This window comes from Psammomys obesus, unplaced genomic scaffold, assembly GCF_907164565.1.
Source record: "Psammomys obesus unplaced genomic scaffold, mPsaObe1.curated_primary_1811, whole genome shotgun sequence".
NCBI classification, from domain to species: Eukaryota; Metazoa; Chordata; class Mammalia; order Rodentia; family Muridae; genus Psammomys; species Psammomys obesus.
Genome location: NW_026596240.1, coordinates 1,789,331 through 1,808,672, shown reverse-complemented (window position 1 = coordinate 1,808,672; position 19,342 = coordinate 1,789,331). Strand labels below are relative to the sequence as shown.

General features: G+C 47.7%; 1 protein-coding gene across 4 annotated transcripts in view; it reads left to right on the top strand.

Annotated features, from left to right (window-relative positions):
• Tcf7l1 (transcription factor 7 like 1) overlaps positions 1-17,703 on the top strand; it is a 154,640-nt gene extending 136,937 nt beyond the window's left edge. For 2 of the 4 annotated variants that reach the window (XM_055596443.1, XM_055596440.1), the window contains 8 exons: positions 9,613-9,745; positions 10,747-10,849; positions 11,008-11,091; positions 11,755-11,898; positions 12,529-12,688; positions 12,779-12,886; positions 13,908-13,983; positions 16,306-17,703. In XM_055596443.1, the coding sequence (XP_055452418.1) occupies positions 9,613-9,745; positions 10,747-10,849; positions 11,008-11,091; positions 11,755-11,898; positions 12,529-12,688; positions 12,779-12,886; positions 13,908-13,983; positions 16,306-16,739 (1,242 nt within the window). In that variant the 3' untranslated portion in view covers positions 16,740-17,703. Of the gene's footprint in view, positions 1-9,612; positions 9,746-10,743; positions 10,850-11,007; positions 11,092-11,754; positions 11,899-12,528; positions 12,689-12,778; positions 12,887-13,907; positions 13,984-16,305 lie in introns of all 4 variants that reach the window. The other 2 variants (XM_055596441.1, XM_055596439.1) reach the window with 1 other exon arrangement.
• The last annotated feature ends 1,639 nt before the right edge of the window (positions 17,704-19,342 follow it).

Sequence of the window (19,342 nt, the reverse complement as noted above, 5' to 3'; positions counted from 1 at the left end):
CTTCCTTCCTTCCTTCCTTCCTTCCTTCCTTCCTTCCTTCCTTCCTTTTCTTCCTTCCTCTCTTTCTTTCTTTCCTTTTTCAAGACAGGGTTTCTGTGTGTAATCCTGACTGTCCTGGAGTCACTTTGTAGACCAGGCTGGTCTCGAACTCACGGTGATCCTCCAGCCTCTGCCTCTGAAAGTGCTGGGATTACAGGTGTGCCCCACAGTGCCCAGCATATTACAGTTCATAACAGTAGCAGAATTACAATTATGAAGTAGCAACAAAAATAATTTTATGGTTAAGAGTATTAAAGGGTCACAGCATTAGGAAGGTGGGAGCCATGGGCCTAGAAGTAGAGCTATAGAGAATGGTGAGTCACTGGGAGGATGCTGGGTCCTGAACCCCGGTTCCCTGCCAAAGCAGCCTGTGCCATCTCTCCCGTCCCTGGCATAACAAGTTGTTACACTTGATCACTATAATCTCACTGCATGGGGACGGTTGTGATGGCCGCCCACACTGACAGTGCCCCACAGTCTCCCCACCACTCTGTTCCTGGCATGCTGAACAAAGAAAAAAAAGTTGTATCTGCCTTGTTCACAAGTATTTACCCTGCACCTTCCATATGTTCAAGGAAAATTTGTTAATTGAGTGGGGGGTGGTCTGTGAGAAAGGTGGACAGCACTGGTGTTCATCTCCTTACCCCGGGGTCATTTTCGTCTTCTCATTCAGAAATGATGAATGTAGTGCATGAGTCAGGCGTGGGGGCATCAGAGGCAGGACAGCCAAGGCTACACAGAGAAATCCTGTCTCCAAAAACCACAACCCAAAACACAAATAAACAGTAATTTTAAAAAGTATTATGTACCCTATATCACTTGAGAAAGTACCAAGGGCCATAAAGGAAGACAGCTGGCATATGTGTTGCTCCACAGCATGTCATTGGGGTGTGTATGTGTGTGTGTGTGTGTTTAGAGCCATTCACCATCATACTTGGTTTACAGAATCTGAGGACGGAACTCAGGGCCCCTTGCGTGTTCAGCCAGTAAAGGTGCCTGCCAGCAAACCCGACAACCTGAGTTCAGTCTCCAAAGCCAACATGCTGGAGGGAAAGAACGGACTCCTGCAAGTTGGCCTCTGACCTTCACACACATGCACACGGTCACAAAAAGTAAATAAATACAACTGTGATAACCTAGTTAAAAGAGCAAGATTACTAATGGTGCACGGAAAGAAAGGCCCATGAGCAGAAAGAGTAAAGCCTGCAGCCCCCGCCACTGTTACACTAATATTTTAATAGCGAATACCAAGTTTTGTCATTACGCATTGAGTCATTCTCAGAAGCAAGTTGGAGAGCTTCATGCCAAGTGGCTGGTGGCTGAATCGGAGCCTGGAGGCTCTCCCCAGGAAGACAGTCCCACCGCCCCGGCTGAGGACAGTCAGCCCCAGGATGAGAAGCCTGACGCTGCTCAGCGTCAGAACGCTCTCAGAATCCCCGCTGCAGTTCCCCTTTTACATTACACAGGGTCGGAGCATGTGGTGCTGCTCGTCCGTGATCCTCGGGCGTGGAGACTTAGGGGTCCGGGGGCCAGAGCAGCTTAAGTCATTCTCAGCTACATAGTGAGCCCAGGGCCAGCCTGGGCTATGGGAGGCCCTGTCTGTTTATCTATCTATTAATTAGATTTGTATATGGCTATGTGAGTCCCTATTTTATTTATAAATAAATAAAAAGGAAATAGATGAAATTTGTATATTGCTTCCCCATCTAACCAGAACACCTATATAGACCGGAAGTCTCTGAAATTCATAACAGTCTATGGCTCAAGCCATTTGTCCTCCCATACTGGTTATACTTCCTTTTACTTAATATTAATTTTTTACTTCAATATAGCTTCAAACTTTCCTGAAACTCCCACATACATTTTATCAAGCTCCTGTGGCTTTTCTCTCTTCTTCCCTCTGTATGTGTTTTTCTCTTTTTCATTTCTGATTAAGCTGATAGTTACTTAGAAATGTGACCTCCGGGCTGGAGAGATGGCTCAGAGGTTAAGAGCACTGGCTGTTCTTCCAAAGGTCCTGAGGTCAGTTCCCAGCAACCACACGGTGGCTCATAACCATCTACAGTGAGATCTGGTGCTGTCTTCTGGTGAGCAGGCAGAATGCTGTATAAAAAAGAAACAATAAATAAGTAAAATAAATAGAAAGAAATGTGACCTCGGAACACATTAGCTTTCTTAAGAACAAAAATGTTTGCTTAAATAACCAAAATAGAGTTATCAAAAAAAAAAAAGAGAGAGAGAGAGAGAGCGAGAAGAAAGGAACATTAGTGCCCGGGGAGATAGATGGTTCAGTAGGTAAGTGTGTGTGCGCTGTGAGCATGAGGACCTGAGTTCAGATCCCGAGCCCCCACATTAAAAGGGGGGAAGGATGTGGTCATGCGTGTGTTCCTCAACCTCAGGTTGCAGCCAGCAGCCTAGCTCCAACTTCAGTGAGAACAAGTGGGAGTAAGGTGGAAAGTGATAGAGGAGGGCATCCCAGGCCCTCTTCTGGGCTCAGTGCATCCATGACTGTGAGCAGGTAACGCACAAACAAAAGCAAAGAAAGACTAGCATTCCACACAGTTCTCTGGCCCGCGGGAATGATGGCCGTGCTGGCCGCGTCGTCCACCTGCATTCAGCCTTTGGGTTTTATTTGTGTGACTTCGGTTTCCAGTCAGCACAGGGCTTCTGCCCAGCTTTCTTTTCCTTCACGCTCGCATAAAAGCCAGCCATTTCCTTGTTGGGCTTTTCTCTTGTTTTTGTTTTGTTGAGTAAAGGCCTCACATAGCTCAGGCTGGCCTCAGACGTGGCATTTTGCCAAGGATTGCCTTGAACGTCTGACCCTCCTTCCTTTGCCTCGAGTGTTCGTCTACAAGCTTGGGCCACTGTGGTCAGTGGATTCAGAGGGCAGGATCGAACGCAGGACTTGTAAGCTAATACAGCACTCTGCCTGCTGCCCTGCATAGCCAGCCAAAGCAGCTGCTTGTAGGCTGTATGACACATTGAGGCTAGAATACCACTGAGGTAACGCTGTCCTGTGTCAGGAGCAGGCCCCTGTGTCAGTGCAGCCCATGTTAGACATGTTGGCTCTGGGATTAGCCGATGCCAGCGTTTGCTCTGTTGCTGTTTTCCCCTTGGTCACTGAAGAGCGCTCTGGGGAGAGGATTTGAAGGTGTGCTTTCTCGAGTATTTACCCCCTGGGCTTAGAAGGCAGTCAAGATTCAGGCAGGAGCTGCATCGTTCCTTCTCTTTGAGTGGTTTCAGCCCTCCTAATGCTGCGCCCCTTTAAGCCTGCGGCACTTCCTCATGTTGCGGTGACCACCAACAATAAAATTATTTTCGTTGCAGCCTTATAGCTGGGATTTTGCTTGTTAGGAATCTGTGTTGTCCAATGGTCCTAGGCGATTCCTACGAAAGGGACCGAGACTCCCAGATCAAGAACCACTCTTCCACTTCTTTCTGTGATCTTACTTGGGCTTCCCTGAAATTCTTACATCCTACTGCTCTCTAACCTTCACATAGAATAGAATCAACAATGTAGCAAATCAGATTTGTACGGTTGACAACACAGATACATCAACCGGTGATAAGGCTCATCAGGTAAAGGCACTTGTTGCCGAGGCTGATGGCCTAGGTTCTGTCCTTGGGACTGAATCTACATATGCAAGCTGTCTTCTGACCCCCACGTCCGTGCTATGACACAAACCACACACATACAGTGGTTTTGTGTTTTGTTGTTGTGGTTTTGAGACAGTATCTCACTTTGAAGTCTGGCTGACTTCAAATTCGTGCAGATCTGCTGTGCTAGCTAAAATGGGCTTTAAGCAAAAACTTTGAACTTAGTGATCAAAAAGCAACACTCAGTTCTGTAAAACTGAATGAAAATAAGATATATTTTAACAACAGTTTGAATTGCAAGGATTTTAAAAAGTCTTCTTTTGCTAGGCGCAGTGACAGAGGAAGCAGTCTGTGTTATAAGGCAAGACCCTGTCTCAAAACTGTTTTCCCTCAAATGCACACAGGAAGGAATACAACTAGAGAAAGATAAAGAAAACATTGGTTTTCTTTGTTTTCCATACTAGCAAGAGCTCTGATGAGGAAGGATTTATCCAAGGAAGTATATTTGAAGTCCAGCTTGCACAGCCCTCAAGACAGACCATTGCACAAAAGGACCCCAAGGCAAATTCCAGGTCCCAGAGTAGTTTATCTCTTGCTGCTCTGCAGGTTCTTGCCTTATCTTTGCATCTTTCCTGGCCTGCAGCATGGTGCTCGTCCTGTCTTAGGGGCTGGAAAATTTCGTTTTGGATTTTGGTGTTGTGCTGTGATTAGAAGTATCATTTATATATAACCCAAATTGGCCTCAAATTCATTTCCTTTTAATTTTTCAAAACCACATTTATTTTTATTTACGTGTGTGTGTGTGTGTGTGTGTGTGTGTGTGTGTGTGTGTGTGTGTGTTTGCATGCATGTGTGCTATGGCACATGTGTGGCACTCAGAGGACAACTTGTTTTCCTCTCCTACCATTTGGGTTCTAGGAATCAAAATCAGGACATCAGGCCCGGAGGCCTATGACTGTTGAGCAACTTCTTAATCCTTCTGGAGGCTGGAGCCGCAGGTGTGATTCATCATGCAGCACTTATTTGGAGGATTTTGTTCCTAAGGCACTGGAGCTGGAACCCAGTGCTTTCCCAGTGTTCTGCTCCTAGAGACCTCACTTCCTCCTTCTGCCCGGTTACCTCCCCTGACATACCTAGTATGGTGCCCACCTCAAGCCCCTACATGAGTGCTCCTCTGGCATGAGCTCCCTAGAAGCCCCCAAACCTTTCACTAGTGCCAAACTTGCTCCTGCCTTCAGTCATTTTCTTTGTTTTGTTTTGTTTTGTTTTGTTTTGTTTTGTTTTGTTGTTTTTCGGGATAGGATTTCTCTCTGTATAGCCCTGGCTATCTTGGAACTGGAACTCACTCTATAGACCATACTGGCCTGGAATAGAGATCCGCCTGCCTCTGCCTTCCAAGCGAGATTAAAGGTGTGTGCCAATACCTCCCAGCTCAGATGTAAATCATTTTCTCAGTGACCTTTTCCAAGGCCTCCATGCTGAACCTAATATTCACCTGCATGTTTAATCTGCCTTTCCAACTCACTTTTTCTCCTGGTGTTTATCAGACATACCATAAGGAAAAGCATTTTCTGTCTAAGTAGGTCAGGTTCCTCTGTGGTAAGTTGTGTGTGTGTGTGTGTGTGTGTGTGTGTGTGTGTGTGTGTGTGTGCGCGCGTGCGCAGGAGTGTAGGTACAGCACATGCACAGGTACACATAGAGGACAGAAGGCATCAAATCCTTTGGAGTTTGTACATTATAGAGATGTGTGGGCCACCAATGGGTGCTGGGAATTGAACCCAGATCTTTGGCAAGGGCAGTGAGTGCTCTTAACCACTGAGCCATTTATCCAGCCCCAGATAAAAGTTCTCTTATTGCCTCCATAAGACCTAAAACAGGATATGAAGAGACTTAATTTTCCAGTTGTTCTCTGCTCTGTCTGTCCCGCCTCTCTGGCTGTCCAAATCAGTGCCATTCCATACAGATTCTCCACAGTCATGTAACCCATAAATAAAAGTGTCATTGCATTGGTCACAGTGAAGAAAGATTCCCTATGGGAGTCGTGTGTTTTCTCTGCCTGACAGGCTGGGGTCAGGGCATTGGTAAAGAGCTTACTTTTGGCCTTGAGAGCATGTCTGTTGGGCTAAGATGTGCCTCGGTTGGTAGTATTTGCCTGACATGCACAAAGCTCTGTGCTCCATCCCTAGCGTTCCGTAAAACCAGACATAATGAAGCACATCTGTAACTGAAGAACTCTGGAGGTGGAGGCAGGAGGATCAGAAGTTCAAGGTCATCCTTTGATACATACTGAATTTGAAGCTAGCCTGGGCTATATGAGATTCTGTCTCATAAAAGGAAATGAAAAAAGAAAGGAAGAGGGAGGGAGAAAGAAGGAAGTGAGAATGAAACTATTAAAGAGTATGAGAGATGTTTGTCTATCAAGGAAGGTATCCAATTTTTGGATTTGTTTGTTTGTCTTTTTGAGACAGGACCTCTCTCCATAGGCTTGGATGTCGTGGAACTCACTGTGTAGACCAGGCTAGCCTTGGGCTCACAGATGCACCAGCCTCTGCCTCCAAAGTGCTGGGATCAAAGGCGTGTGCTACCACTCCTGGCCTGGTTACATACATTTATTTACTTGGGAGGCAAGGGCAGCCCATGCCTCGTGGTGTGTTTGTGAAAGTCAAAGGACAACTTCCGGGAATCATTTTGTTCTTCCACCTTGTGAGTCCCTGTGATTGAACTCATGTTGTCAGGCCTGGTGACACAAACATTTACCAGCTGAGCCATCTCCCCAGTCCCTGTTGTTCAAATTTTAATTAAGTTCTTCTCTGCCTCCACTCTTGTTGTATTAAATCTTTCACCCTTATTTTCTGTGCAGGCTGACTGGGATATTTTTGCTAATTTTAGGATAGACTTGGGGGTAATTTAGAAACTGTGGTGTCTGAAGAGAGCAGGAGACATGGGGGCCGGGCACCTTCTCATTAAGTACAGAAGATATGCAAGGAAGAAGCCAGGGCCTGGAGAGAAGGGCTAGCAGCCAGAAGTACTCGCTGCTCTTGCAGAGGAACCGGGTCTGGACCCAGCACCTACACAGTGGCTCACAACCATCCTAATTTCAGTTTTAGGTGAGCCAGTGCCCTCTTCTGACCTCTGTGGACACCAAACTTGCACATAGTATACATTCATACATATAAGCAAACACTCATACACATAAAATAAAATCTAAAAATCTTGAATTGTTTTCATTTATCAAAGAGAAATAAAGCCAGGTATGATGGCACACACCTTTAATACCAGTACTCGAGAGGTAGAGGCAGGTGATCCCTCAGTTCAAGGCAGCCTGGTCTACATAGCAAGCTCCAGGACAACAACCAGAGCTTCATAGAGAGACCCTGTATCAACAAACCAGAAAAGAGACAGAGATGTAGAAATGCAGAATTAGAAAGGAAACAACTCAGGAATTTACTTAAGAGCTTTTTAGGTATCTGTGATGGGATGTATGCAGAGAAGTTTGCTGTCAGTCATAAACCTTCAAGCAGTAAATTACCAAAACAAAACAAAAGTAGCTCTGGGCAGCAGGGCCTGCGCACTGTCATGGTTTACTCTTAAGCCTGAGTCTAAGGACCCACGGGACAGAAGCAGAGAACTGATAGTCCACTGATTTCCACATGAGCCCTGTGTCCTGTGTGCGTACGCTTGCACATACATGAGCACACACACACACACATGAATATTTAAAATCTCTAAATGAATGAACAGCCAGGTGACACACATCTTAATCCCAGAGCTTGGGAGGCAGAGGCAGGTATGGATCTCCGAGTTCAAGGCCAGCGTTCAAGGCCAGCGGGGGAATTGACAAGAACCCCGGACTGAGAAGGCAGTTTCCCATAGCTTTCAGGAAGGATTTGGCTGTTGTAGATGGGTGCATTCCTTGCTAAGCAAGCACCTGTCTTCTGTGTCTTGTACGGAGGTTGTCCACTGAGGCTGTGCATTCCAGAATCGTGACCTCAGCTCAAGCTGTGGTCATCAAACTCCTGGGGGCAGCTGGCGAGAGAAGAGAGTGAGAACAGAGTGGGAGGGAGCCTCTTAAAAGAACACTTCTTGCTCAATTCCATTTACTGCCTGTCTGTCCCCCTCCAAGTTTATGTTCTGAACAATGATGCCCCCTAGTGGCACATAACAACCCACAGGACATTTAGATTGGTTTAAACCTAGATTTGCAAATTGAACTCGGGTTGTCTTGCTCTGTGTTCTTTGACTAAACAGCATATGGGTAACTGAGACTTTTACTTTATTTGAGTCAGACAGACAGTGTGTCCAGGCTGCTTTCAACTCACTATATAGCAAAGAATGACCTTTGACTTCTGGTCTTCCTGCCACCTCACCCAGTGTTGGAGATCAAGCCTAGGACTTCAAGCATGCTAGGTGAATGAGCAAAACACTCCAGCCCATGGCTTCTTAATGTAAAGGACAAAAGGATACAAAGAAATATAAATTTAAAACCGGGGCATAGTGGTCTCTTTGGTTTGGTTTGTTTCTCTGGGTAGCCTTGGCTGTCTTGGACTCCCAGGCAATCTACCTGACACCTGCCTTGCCAAGTCCTGGGATTAAAGGTGTATGCCACCATGCCCGGCCCTGCCTCCTAGACACTGACAGCCCAGCCTACCCTGAGTTCCCTGTGTGTTCCTCCAATCCTGTGCTGTGGACAGTGCATCTGGCTAGGCAACTTATTTATTTAGAATAAATTTACAGTTGCTTGAAGGATTTAAAAGTCAGCCAGGCATGGTGGCATGTGCCTTTAATCCTAACACTGGTGAAGCAGAGGCAGGCAAATCTCTGTGAGTTTGAGGCCAGTCTAGTCTATGGAGTTCCAGGACAGCCAGGGCGGTTACACAAAGAAAGCCTGTCTTGAAAAAACAAAACTGAGGCATGAAGAAGGCTTGATCAAGATTTGAGAATAACCTAAACTATATAATGAGATGATGTCAAAAATAAATCAGTTCTGTATGGGAAGTTGGTCTGGCTTAAGTGATGTGATTGTGGAATAATCATTTTTTTAAATTATAGTTTATGTGTCTTATCAGTTGTGATTGTTTTATGTAAATCTCTTTAAATTTTTTTCATTATGTTCCTTGGTGTACATGTGTGTGGTCTTGTGGAGGGCAGAGGACCTACCGTGTGGGTTCTGGGTATAGAACTCAGATTGTCAGGCATGGTAGAAAAACCCTGACCTACTGAACCATCTGACCATTCTCTAATTCTTCTATCAATAGTCCCACTATGTTCATAATGCCAAAAGCCATGCTTTGACATGCTGTCCCCAAGAAACCTATGTACATCCTGTAGATGCTCTGGCTTCCTAGAAATCTGATTTCAGAATTAATTATTGTTTATGCTCTTAGCTGTGCTATATATTCATGGATATGGAAGCATTGGTGATGGCCAATAAATGGAGTAAAAACAGCATTTGAGTTTTAACACCCCTCATGCTACTACGTGTAACAAGTTCAGTGGGATGGGGAGTTGCTCAGTGCGAGGTCTATTGCCACCACCAAGGCCATCAGCACGGCTCTGCCCACTTTAACTGCAGGAAGGCAAGCCCAGGAAAGCTCAGGAAGTTATCTGTGTTTATGGTTTGAACATCAAATAAAGAAAAGAGCTGCAGGAATAGCAGAGAGTTCAAGGTACTCTTCACCTGTAAAGTCTGACCTTAGTGATGAGGTGACTGGCCTCCTCCCATCCGAAGACATCACATAGCCCATTAGACCTGCACAGCCCACGGGCGCCTGACTCTACCTGTGAAGGGGTGCTGTGCGGAGGGCTCACTGCCCTCTCTCATCCTCTCATTTTGTTTCCTTCTCCCTAGGCCTGTTGTGAGGGCTGGTTGGGAGTTGCACAGAAAAGAGCCAGTGAGCCTTCTGCCAGTGAATGACAGCTGGCTGGACTCACCACCTCCCTGGCTTCTGTGCCTAGTGCATCTTCTCTCTCTTGCAGTCCAACAAAGTTCCTGTCGTTCAGCGCCCTCATCACATGCACCCGCTGACACCCCTCATCACCTACAGCAACGACCACTTCTCCCCTGCTTCCCCTCCCACGCATCTCTCCCCAGAGATCGATCCAAAGACAGGTGAGTGGGCCGGGCTGTGCTCCCATGGCACGGGCAAGTTTTCTTTGGGGTGAGGGTACAAAAGAGTCCCTGAATGAATAAGGTCTAGGTTGATTGCCACGCTGGTTTGGCTGTGTTTTTGTTTGTTTTGTTGTTTGGTCTGCTGGGTCTGTTTGTTTGATTGATTGGCTGATTAATTAATTGGTTGGTTGGTTAATTTTTAACCTGTGCCCCTTGCCTCTCCACACTAAAAGCCATCGTAAGGACTAAACGTAATGGTTCAAATTAAGCCCAGAGCCTGGAACCACTGTAAATTTAGAGTGCTGTTCAGTCCATCTGAAACTGTGTGTCCATAAACCAGAATGTGTGGTCTACCCCACAATCTTCAAATACAGCCTTCTGGACAGACTTTAAACAGCTATAGATTGAGGGTGGGGCCCGAGGAGCTGGCGCTGTGTATTGGTGGTGAGAATTAACTGCCTGCCATACCTGTCCAGCCCTGGCAGCCAAGGTCTTTATAACATTCCTGCGGGGCCACTGAGACACTAAGAATTCTCAGAGCCTTTGTTCGGAGAAATAGTGATTATTGCAGGGAAACTAACTGTAGAGTGAAAATCCAGAATTTAGAGGCAGGGAGGCTTTCTGGCAGAATAAGTTTATTGTCCTGGGAATGAAGCCGGTGTTCTGGGAAGTTAGTTAAATGAGGACTCAGGATATTTTTTGCTCTCTGTCCGGGATTTCTGGGAACTTGTATGGATCCCTGTCCAGTCAACAAAAGAAAGTTATTTCCACAGAGATGGCTTCTGGGTAGCTAGAGAGAAGGTACATGGGTCCTCCCTCCTTTGGCTGCCCCTGAGTGGCCCACCCAGAGCTGCTAGAGGTGAAAAGAGCAGAAATGATAAGGGACAAGGGTTTGCTGGGGTGTGGACAGCCTGGGCATGCAGGGGAAGGAGGCTCCTGTTGGGTGTAAGTTATGACGGTAGGGTGAGGAAAGCATTTGACATATCTCTCTCTGGAAGCAGGAATCCCCCGGCCCCCTCACCCATCTGAGCTATCACCGTATTACCCACTGTCTCCGGGAGCTGTCGGACAAATCCCACACCCCCTTGGCTGGCTCGTCCCACAGTAAGGAAACCCACAGCCTTTCTTTTCCTCACTCCCACCTTGGACAGCTTCCTCCCAACTCCTCTGACTTCCTGCCATTATTTCTCTCTAGCCCCCCACAGTCTTGGCCCTAAACATCCCTTCTATCTGGCCATCTTTCTCCTTCCTCACCCTCACAGGCAAGGACAGCCCATGTACTCCCTCCCTCCTGGTGGTTTCCGGCATCCTTACCCTGCCCTCGCCATGAACGCCTCAATGTCCAGGTGAGTCCTAGGGCTGGGGCTGCCCACATGAAGTGACAGTCCAGGGATTTGGTCTGTTTGTGACTGTGTCACTTCTGACCATGAACTAGCCTGTCCCTACAGGTTAGTGAGCAGGCATGGGGCTCTCTGATGCTCACTTCTCTTTGATGAGGGGCTACCTCTTGCCCCATGCTCCTTACACCACAACCCCATGGAACGAGGACGCCAGGGTACTCTCCCCTAACACACACACACACACACACACACAGCTAAAACCTCAGAGATCTAGCTTGTTAGCCTCCTTCCACATCCTCACATACCAGGCTCTGTGGAACAGTCATTTTGAACATGTCAGAAGAAGCCAGAGACTAGGCAGAAATGCGGTGATGTGCTGATGCCAGAAAAGAAAATGGTGCACGGGGGTGGCTCTACCTGACAATGAAACAACCATATGGCCCATAGTCCTGCCTTTCCCTGTATTCCATGCCTTCTGACCTTCATGCCTTCCGTGTTTTTCATTCTACCTGCATCCAGCACCAGGCTTGGGTACCCTGTATTTCTTAGAGAAAGGGATAGCATCGTTGGGCATTCCCCAGAACTGAGAGTCTAAATCTGCAGAGGACAGCCATCTGGGTGACACACGCCCTCACCTCTCTGCTCTCATTTTTTCTGCTTGTCGTGTAGCCTGGTCTCAAGTCGGTTCTCCCCACACATGGTAGCCCCTGCCCATCCTGGCCTGCCCACCTCAGGAATCCCCCACCCTGCCATCGTCTCTCCCATCGTGAAACAGGAGCCAGCGCCCCCCAGCCTGAGCCCTGCAGTGAGTGCGTAAGTAAGAGGCCATCTGGATGGAGGGGGTACGAGGAGCTGACTAGCCTCTGCACAGCCCATGCCATTTGCTTTTCTGTCCTGGTGTCAGCTTGAACTCCAAGCCCTGTCTTCTCTCGTGGATTTTCTGCATCCCTTCCTTAAAGACCTGATGCATCTAATCCCATAGTCAGGTTCTCGTGGCTCTGAGGAACCAACCAAGAAAGCTTTTGGCCTCCTCCCCTGCCCTGTCATTCCAATAAAATGTGAGGCCAGGACAGAGAACTGGATAGCATCATTCTCTCAAGGACTTGTGACAGCTGATGTCAGAGTAGAGACCCTGGCATTATCCTCTGTGCTGGAAAGGCAGCAGGAGAGCACCATGGCTGAGGAGGGCCATGCCCTGCCTTTTTTCTCTTCTCTCCTCTTCTCCTTCTCCCCTCCCCCCTTCTCTTCCCTCCCTTCTCGCTCCCCACCTGCCCGGCTCCTGAAAGCAGTCACATATAGCCACAAATCAAGCATCTCCTCCCAGAGGCGCTGGTCAGCTGACTCAGGGAAGGCAGGCCCGGGGAGCTAGATGATGGGGGGAGCTAGATGATGGGGGGAGCTAGATGATGGGGACACCTAACGCACAGCCACATGCCTCCGCAGGAAATCCCCAGTTACCGTGAAGAAGGAGGAGGAGAAGAAGCCTCACGTGAAAAAGCCTCTGAATGCCTTCATGTTGTATATGAAGGAGATGAGGGCCAAGGTGGTGGCTGAGTGCACCCTGAAGGAAAGTGCGGCCATTAACCAAATCCTGGGAAGAAAGGTACCGCCTATCCTCGAAGTCCTGCCTGGCACTGGGCCTCGATGTCCCCTATCCTGACGGCTCTGTGTTTCTTAACCTTCTCTCCCTCAGTGGCACAACCTGTCAAGAGAAGAACAGGCCAAATACTATGAGCTTGCCCGGAAAGAACGGCAGCTTCATGCGCAGCTCTACCCAACCTGGTCGGCCCGGGACAACTACGTAAGTGTTCACGCTGTGCGGGAACGCCATCTTCAGGATGCTGAGGAGAGAGAGCGAGAGGCCTCAGTTTGCTTCTAGAGAAGAAGCCATGTTCTCTAGAATAACACAGCCAAGTCTGAATTCTTAGGGGCCGTGCCTAGAAAGCCCATGAAACGTGTCAGATGTCTCTATGCATGCTCTTATTTCCTCTTTCTTTCTTTCATCTGGTGAAAGGGTTTGTGGCTACATCAAGTTTTCAGAGGGACTTGGGACTTCTCAGAACAACCAGGCCAAGGTGGTCGATCAGTAGATAAAACACCTGCTTGTCAAGAGGACGCATCCTAGGCAGGCAGGGTGCCGCAGCCTGTATCCCCAGAGCTCGGGGAGGCAGAAGCAGATGGATCTCTGTGAGGCCAGCCTGGTCTACAAAGCGAGTCCAGGACAGCCAAGGCTACACAGAGAAACCCTGTCTTGAAAAACAAAAAAGAGTGTAAATCTTCAACACCTACCTACCTACATACGTGGTGATGTGTTCTCAGACTCAGCCCAGAAGAGGAGGAGAACAGTCCTTGGGGTTCATTAGCCAGCCAGCCTAGCCTGCTTGGCCAAGTTTCAGGCCAGTGAACATGTCTCCCCAAAATGTTGACAGTGCCTGAGCAATGACATCCAGGGTTGTCCTCTGGTCTCCGTGTGCATTGCGTGCATGCGTGCGTGCACTCCTGAGCGCTTGGGCACACAGAAGCGGGGTAGAGGAAGAGAGGCTTTTAAGAGACTAGTAACCACTCTTCTAGGGAGTAGAGGATGGAAGAGACAGACTAGCTTAGAGGCCATCAGGGCCAAGAAGGCTGCTTGTTCCCCCAGGGGGACTTTATGAGAAGGGAGGGAAGAGTTGCTCTGCCACCTTTCCCATCCCAGGTCTCCAGTGCCCTCTTCCCATGAGCAACCAAGAGAAGGCAGGCTGACACCTGTTCTGGGGTGATCTGGGGTCCTCTTCCTAAGCAAGTGTTATTTGGTCCCTATTCATCAGTCCTGTGTTTTTCAGGGGAAGAAGAAGAAGAGGAAGAGAGAAAAGCAGCTGTCACAGACACAGTCACAGCAGCAAATCCAAGAGGCTGAGGGTGAGTCCTGGGCTGGGGCCCCTCGGCTTCCTCTCCCCTGTGCCAAACACACCTGCCTATGTCACCTCACTCTCTGAAGACTCGGTGTTCTTGAGAGCCGCAACCCTCAGCAGGGTGTCAGCATTCCCTTTACGAGAAGACCAAGGAAGAGGCCGACAACACTACCCGATCCCAGCACCCTTATGGAAAGCTTTGGAGGGTTTGCCGAGTTTCCTAGTTATTCTCCGACAATCTCCTCAAAGCTCAAGCATATCTCAGTTAAGCTGAACTGTCCTGTCAGGGTTATGTCCTAAAGCCAGTACATACGGTGAAAACAGGAGTTAGCTGGAATTATCTCTGAAACTCCCTTCCAAAGCTGGCATGCTAGAGATAGACGTATCACCCGGCTTAGTTAGTTTTCTCATTGCTTTGACAAAACACCTGCCAAAAGCAACTTAAGGAAAGATTTGTTTTGTCTCGGAGCTTGGGGGAGCCGTCCATTATGGTGGACAGACACGACAGGTGATCACAGTGTATCCTTGGTCAGTAGACAGAGATGGATGTTGGTTCTCAGCTCACTTTCTCCTATTTTTGGTCTAGGACCTCGGCCTAAAACCAGAGTGGATCCTCCTTGCTCTGTTAAAACTTTCTGAAAACATTTTATGGACACATTCAGGTGTGTTTCCATGGTGATGATGCAGACTGGCCACACCACTTATCGATGAGTTCACTGGATTAGATTTTCCTTGGTTGCCTTTGCTCAGGAACCACATCACTCCACATCTAGCTGGGCTAGGTGACAATTAGCACACAGCAAGGGTTTCTGGACCTCATGCTCATCTCAGTGTAAAGCTAGTGTGTAACACGTGTGCGACTGCGTTGTGCCCTTTACGATACACTGGCCTCCTTTCTTCCACATAATCTGTATATTCTTATGTAGCAACAGTAGTAAAATAGAGAGGCAATACAGAATCCGTTATGTGACATGGTACCCAGCAGGCTACATCATCTCTGTGCCACTGGCCAAGAATTTGAAAGCAAACTGAGTAGAGATTCATCTCAGCAGTGAAAGGGTTTATGGACAGGGTGTAGACTTTGAACTGTTTGTTCCTGATCAGATTCTGAGTGGGTGTTTGTCGGTCTGGGCCGTCGGTCTTGGAACTGTACCTTCTCTGGGCACTGGGTGTTAAGGGAAGTTTCCTAATCTCAGAATCTTTGAAAAGCCTGGAGACGCAGCTCAGTTGATGGAATGTTGGCCTAAGCATGCCTGAAGGCCTGCGCCAGACACCTAGCACCACATCTAACAGGGGTACTGTGTATCTGTCCCAGCACCACAGAAAACAGTGGGAGAACCCCAAGGTCATCCTTGACTACAGTCTGAGGCTAGATACATGACAGTCTCTCCAAAATGTGCAAAGAAATCAAGGACTAGAGAAAAGAAAACGTAGTGAACAGAGTCAGGACAAGCATGAGGGCATGCTTCTCAGATGCCTAGCTCCCATGTGAAAGCCACAATGGCAACCTGCTCGTCTAGTCTACTAAAAACAACAGGTTTTATATCCAGTCAGACACTGTCTCAAAAAATAAGGTGGAGGGTCTGAAGAGCTGGCTCAGCAGGTAAGAGTACTTCTTCATACCCATCTGTAACTCCAGTTACCCTCTTCTCACATCCACAGGTCCCAGGCACACACCTAGTACACAGACACACATGTAAGCAAAAGACCCGTACACAGAAAATATTTCTTTAAACTAAGAAATACTCTAAAGCAATAGACGTCCTCCAGAGTTGACCTTTGCCCCCACCCACCCCCACACACACGTACGTACGCCCCACAATTTAATTTTTTCTAGTATTTTTTGGGCAATTTTACATTTCCAATGTACAGTCATCCTTCAATATCCCTTGGATTGGTTCCAAGGCCCGCCCATATTCTACTCCTCAGATAGCTGATCCACAGGTGCTCAAGTCCCTGGAGTGAGGTGGCCTTGTATTTGCATATAGCTTATGCATATCTTCCACCTACCTTATGCCAATTCTAGATGCCCTATAACATCCCACACACAGATGTGGATATAGCTATTAGGTTCTGTTTGCTTACCAAAAATAGCAAGAAAAATAAAATGCCTGTGTTTAGTACAGACAAGTTTTGTTTTGTTTTGTTTTGTTTTGTTTTGTTTTGTTTTGTTTTGTTTTTTCCTGATTACTTCTTATCAGCTCTGGGTTGAATCCATGGAGTGAGCCGCAGATCCAGGAGGTTGACTGTACCTGTGTCTCTCTACTGCTGTTCCTCTGCCCCTGCCTTGGTATCAGCTGATCATTTCTCCTGCTGTTTTTACCTTTAGGTGCTTTGGCCTCCAAGAGCAAGAAGCCATGTATTCAGTACCTGCCCCCTGAGAAGCCTTGCGACAGCCCTGCATCTTCCCACGGCAGCACGCTGGACTCCCCCGCGACTCCCTCGGCAGCCTTGGCTTCTCCAGCTGCCCCTGCAGCTACCCACTCCGAGCAAGCTCAGCCCCTGTCCCTCACCACCAAGCCGGAGGCCCGGGCCCAGCTGGCTCTCCACTCAGCTGCCTTCCTGTCAGCGAAGGCCACAGCCAGCAACTCCAGCCAGATGGGCAGCCAGCCTCCACTCCTCTCCAGGCCCTTGCCCCTGGGCTCTGTGCCCGCTGCTCTGCTGACCACTCCCCCTTCCTTCCCAGCCACGCTCCATGCCCACCAGGCCCTCCCTGTGCTACAGGCCCAGCCTCTTTCCCTGGTCACCAAGTCGGCCCACTAAGCTGCCCCTGGTCTGTGCAGGGCGTCTCGGGACTCCAAGTAGTAGTGATTCAGAAGAGAGGAAGGGGGGAAAAAGGAAACATTATTGGTCAATATTTGACCACTCTGGACTGTTCTGTAAAGGGACTGGTAACAGCAGTGCTTTACAAGTGTAGATGTAGCCAGTAGCTCATCTTCAGGCTTTTTTTAAAAAATGAAATAAAAACAAGGAGAAAAAAAACCAAAACAAAACCTGTCCCTCCCCCAACACAAGTCTTCACAAGAGAGCACTGAAAAGCAGTGTTGCTGTCTCCCCGTGCGCTGTGCGGGTGCGCCTGGGCAGGAGGTGCCTCTCTACCTCTTCTCTTCCCGACTCTCTTCTTCATATTTGCCAGCCCTACCTGTCCAGCTTCCCCGCTGCACCCACAGCGTCGCCTGGCCCAGAGTTCTAGCCCGGCACCCTTTCCTCCAGGTCACTCCTGTTCCCTCGCCCAAGTTTTTGTCATGTGTTCAGTGCCATTTCATGGCCCTTTGTCCTCTGCCCAGTCTAAGGCCATGACCATGTGTGATGACATCTTGGCCTGGTCATTTCCCACCAGCATCCTCCTCTTCCTCTTGCGGCCCCAATGGGCCAGCCTCCAGCTTGTGGTGGGGAAAGAGGACCTTCTGAAATGTCCCCCACCCCTTCATTTAAAGGGACTCAAGGTGCTTGCCACTGCCTCCAAGAAGTCTGTGTTCGTCTCCAGTGCCCAGTTGAGTTTTCCCGCCTCACAGTCTCAGAGTGGCAGGCAGGACCCAGTCCCCACTGTCTGGCTCCTGTTACCTCGGTCTGTGCTAGTACAATCTGAGGAAGTTCTAAGACTCTCTGTCCCTCCCCACCACCACCTCACAAGCTTCTTCTGTGTGTATTTCATTCTGTTTTTATGGTTTTTGGAGCAATTTAAACTCCCAGTTTATTTTCACAAAAGAAAATAAAATTACAGCTGCAAGACCGTTTCTGAATGTTTCTTTAGACCATTTGTTGAATCAAGCCACCGCCTTCCTGCCAAGCCCTGGGTTAAATTTTTGCAGGCCACTTAACATAGAGTCATGTGAAGCTTTAAAAACTCAAACAATTTCTAACCCTTTTCCCCCAGTTGTTTTATCAACTCTGTGTGTATGAGCATTTTGTGCACTGTGTATGTGCCTGGTGCCCTCAGAGGTCAGAAGAGAGCTTTGAACCCTCTGGAGCTAAGTTACAGAAGAACATAAACCACTTTGTGGGTACTGGGAACTAAACCCAGGTCCTTCGCAAAAATAAAAGCTCTTCACCAGTGAGTCATCTCTCCAGCCCCCAACTTCTAAAGGTACAGACAATGTTGACCATTGAAGTCCTAAAGTGTGAATCTCATAATTTTTGCAATTGGTTTAAAGAGATTTCTAATCGGGAAGTATTCGGACCCCCTTTTATTAGAGTTACCAGGGAGCACAGAGCATCCTTTTAGCTTTTCATGCTTTCTGGCCTTGTGGCTCGTGTTCCTCATAATTTAGACTTACATTTTACCCATTCAAAATAGTGGGCAGGGCTGGGGGTATATCTCAATGAGCTGGCTATAAGCGGCTTTGAGTTTAAAGCTCCCAGTTTTAAATGGCATTACTAATGTATGTGCAGTAGGAAAGCACAGGTTGTTAGGGTAGTCAAGACAATTTTCTGGAGCCAATTCTACCTTCCAGGGATGAAACTCTGGTCTTCAGGCAAGTGCCTTTACCCACTGAACACTCTTGTTTGGCTTGATGTTTTGTTTTGTTGTTGTTGGGATTTTGTTTTTGTTTTTTGAGACAGGGTTTCTCTGTGTAGATCTCCTGGAACTTGCTCTGTACACCAGGCTGGTTTCAAACTCACAGCTCTGCCTGCCTCTGCCTCTCCAGTGATGGAACTAAAGGTGTGCTATGAAAGAAAGCAAGGGGGGGGGGGTGTCTTAATTGCTATCCTCCATGCCCTGAGCCATGACTATGGCCAGTCAGGTTCCAGTACTTTTGAACAGTTTCTATTGCCTAGATTTCAATTTGTTTGCTTTTTACCTCAAGGAAGTGGTTACCAGGAGATGATCATGTGGCGCAGGTTACACTGAGGAACTGGGACAAGGTGACTAAGCCCTGATTCAGAAGAGTAGCTGAGTATCTGGGCATGTAGCTCAACTAGGAGAGTGTTTGCCTAGTATGCACAAAGTGCTAGGCTCAATCCCTAGCACAGCATAAACTGAACACAGTACCACATGTCTATCATCTAGCCCTTGGCAGATATAGGAGGCTCAGAAGTTCAAAGTCATCCTCAGCTAATTATGGAGCTCAAGGCCAGCCTGGAATATAAAACAAAAAAAAACAAAACATTAGCAAGAAGGCATGATGGTGCAAGCCTTTAATCTCAGCATTGTGGAGGCAAAGGCAGACAGATCTCTGAGTTATAGCCAGCCTGGTCTACAGAGTAAGTTCCAAGCTAGCCATAGTGAGCCCCTGTTTAAAAAATAATAATGATAATAGTTGCTGAAGTAACAATCATAATCATACTTATGTATACATTATGTGTATACGTATGTACAGATAGATAGATAGATAGATAGATAGATAGATAGATAGATAGATAGA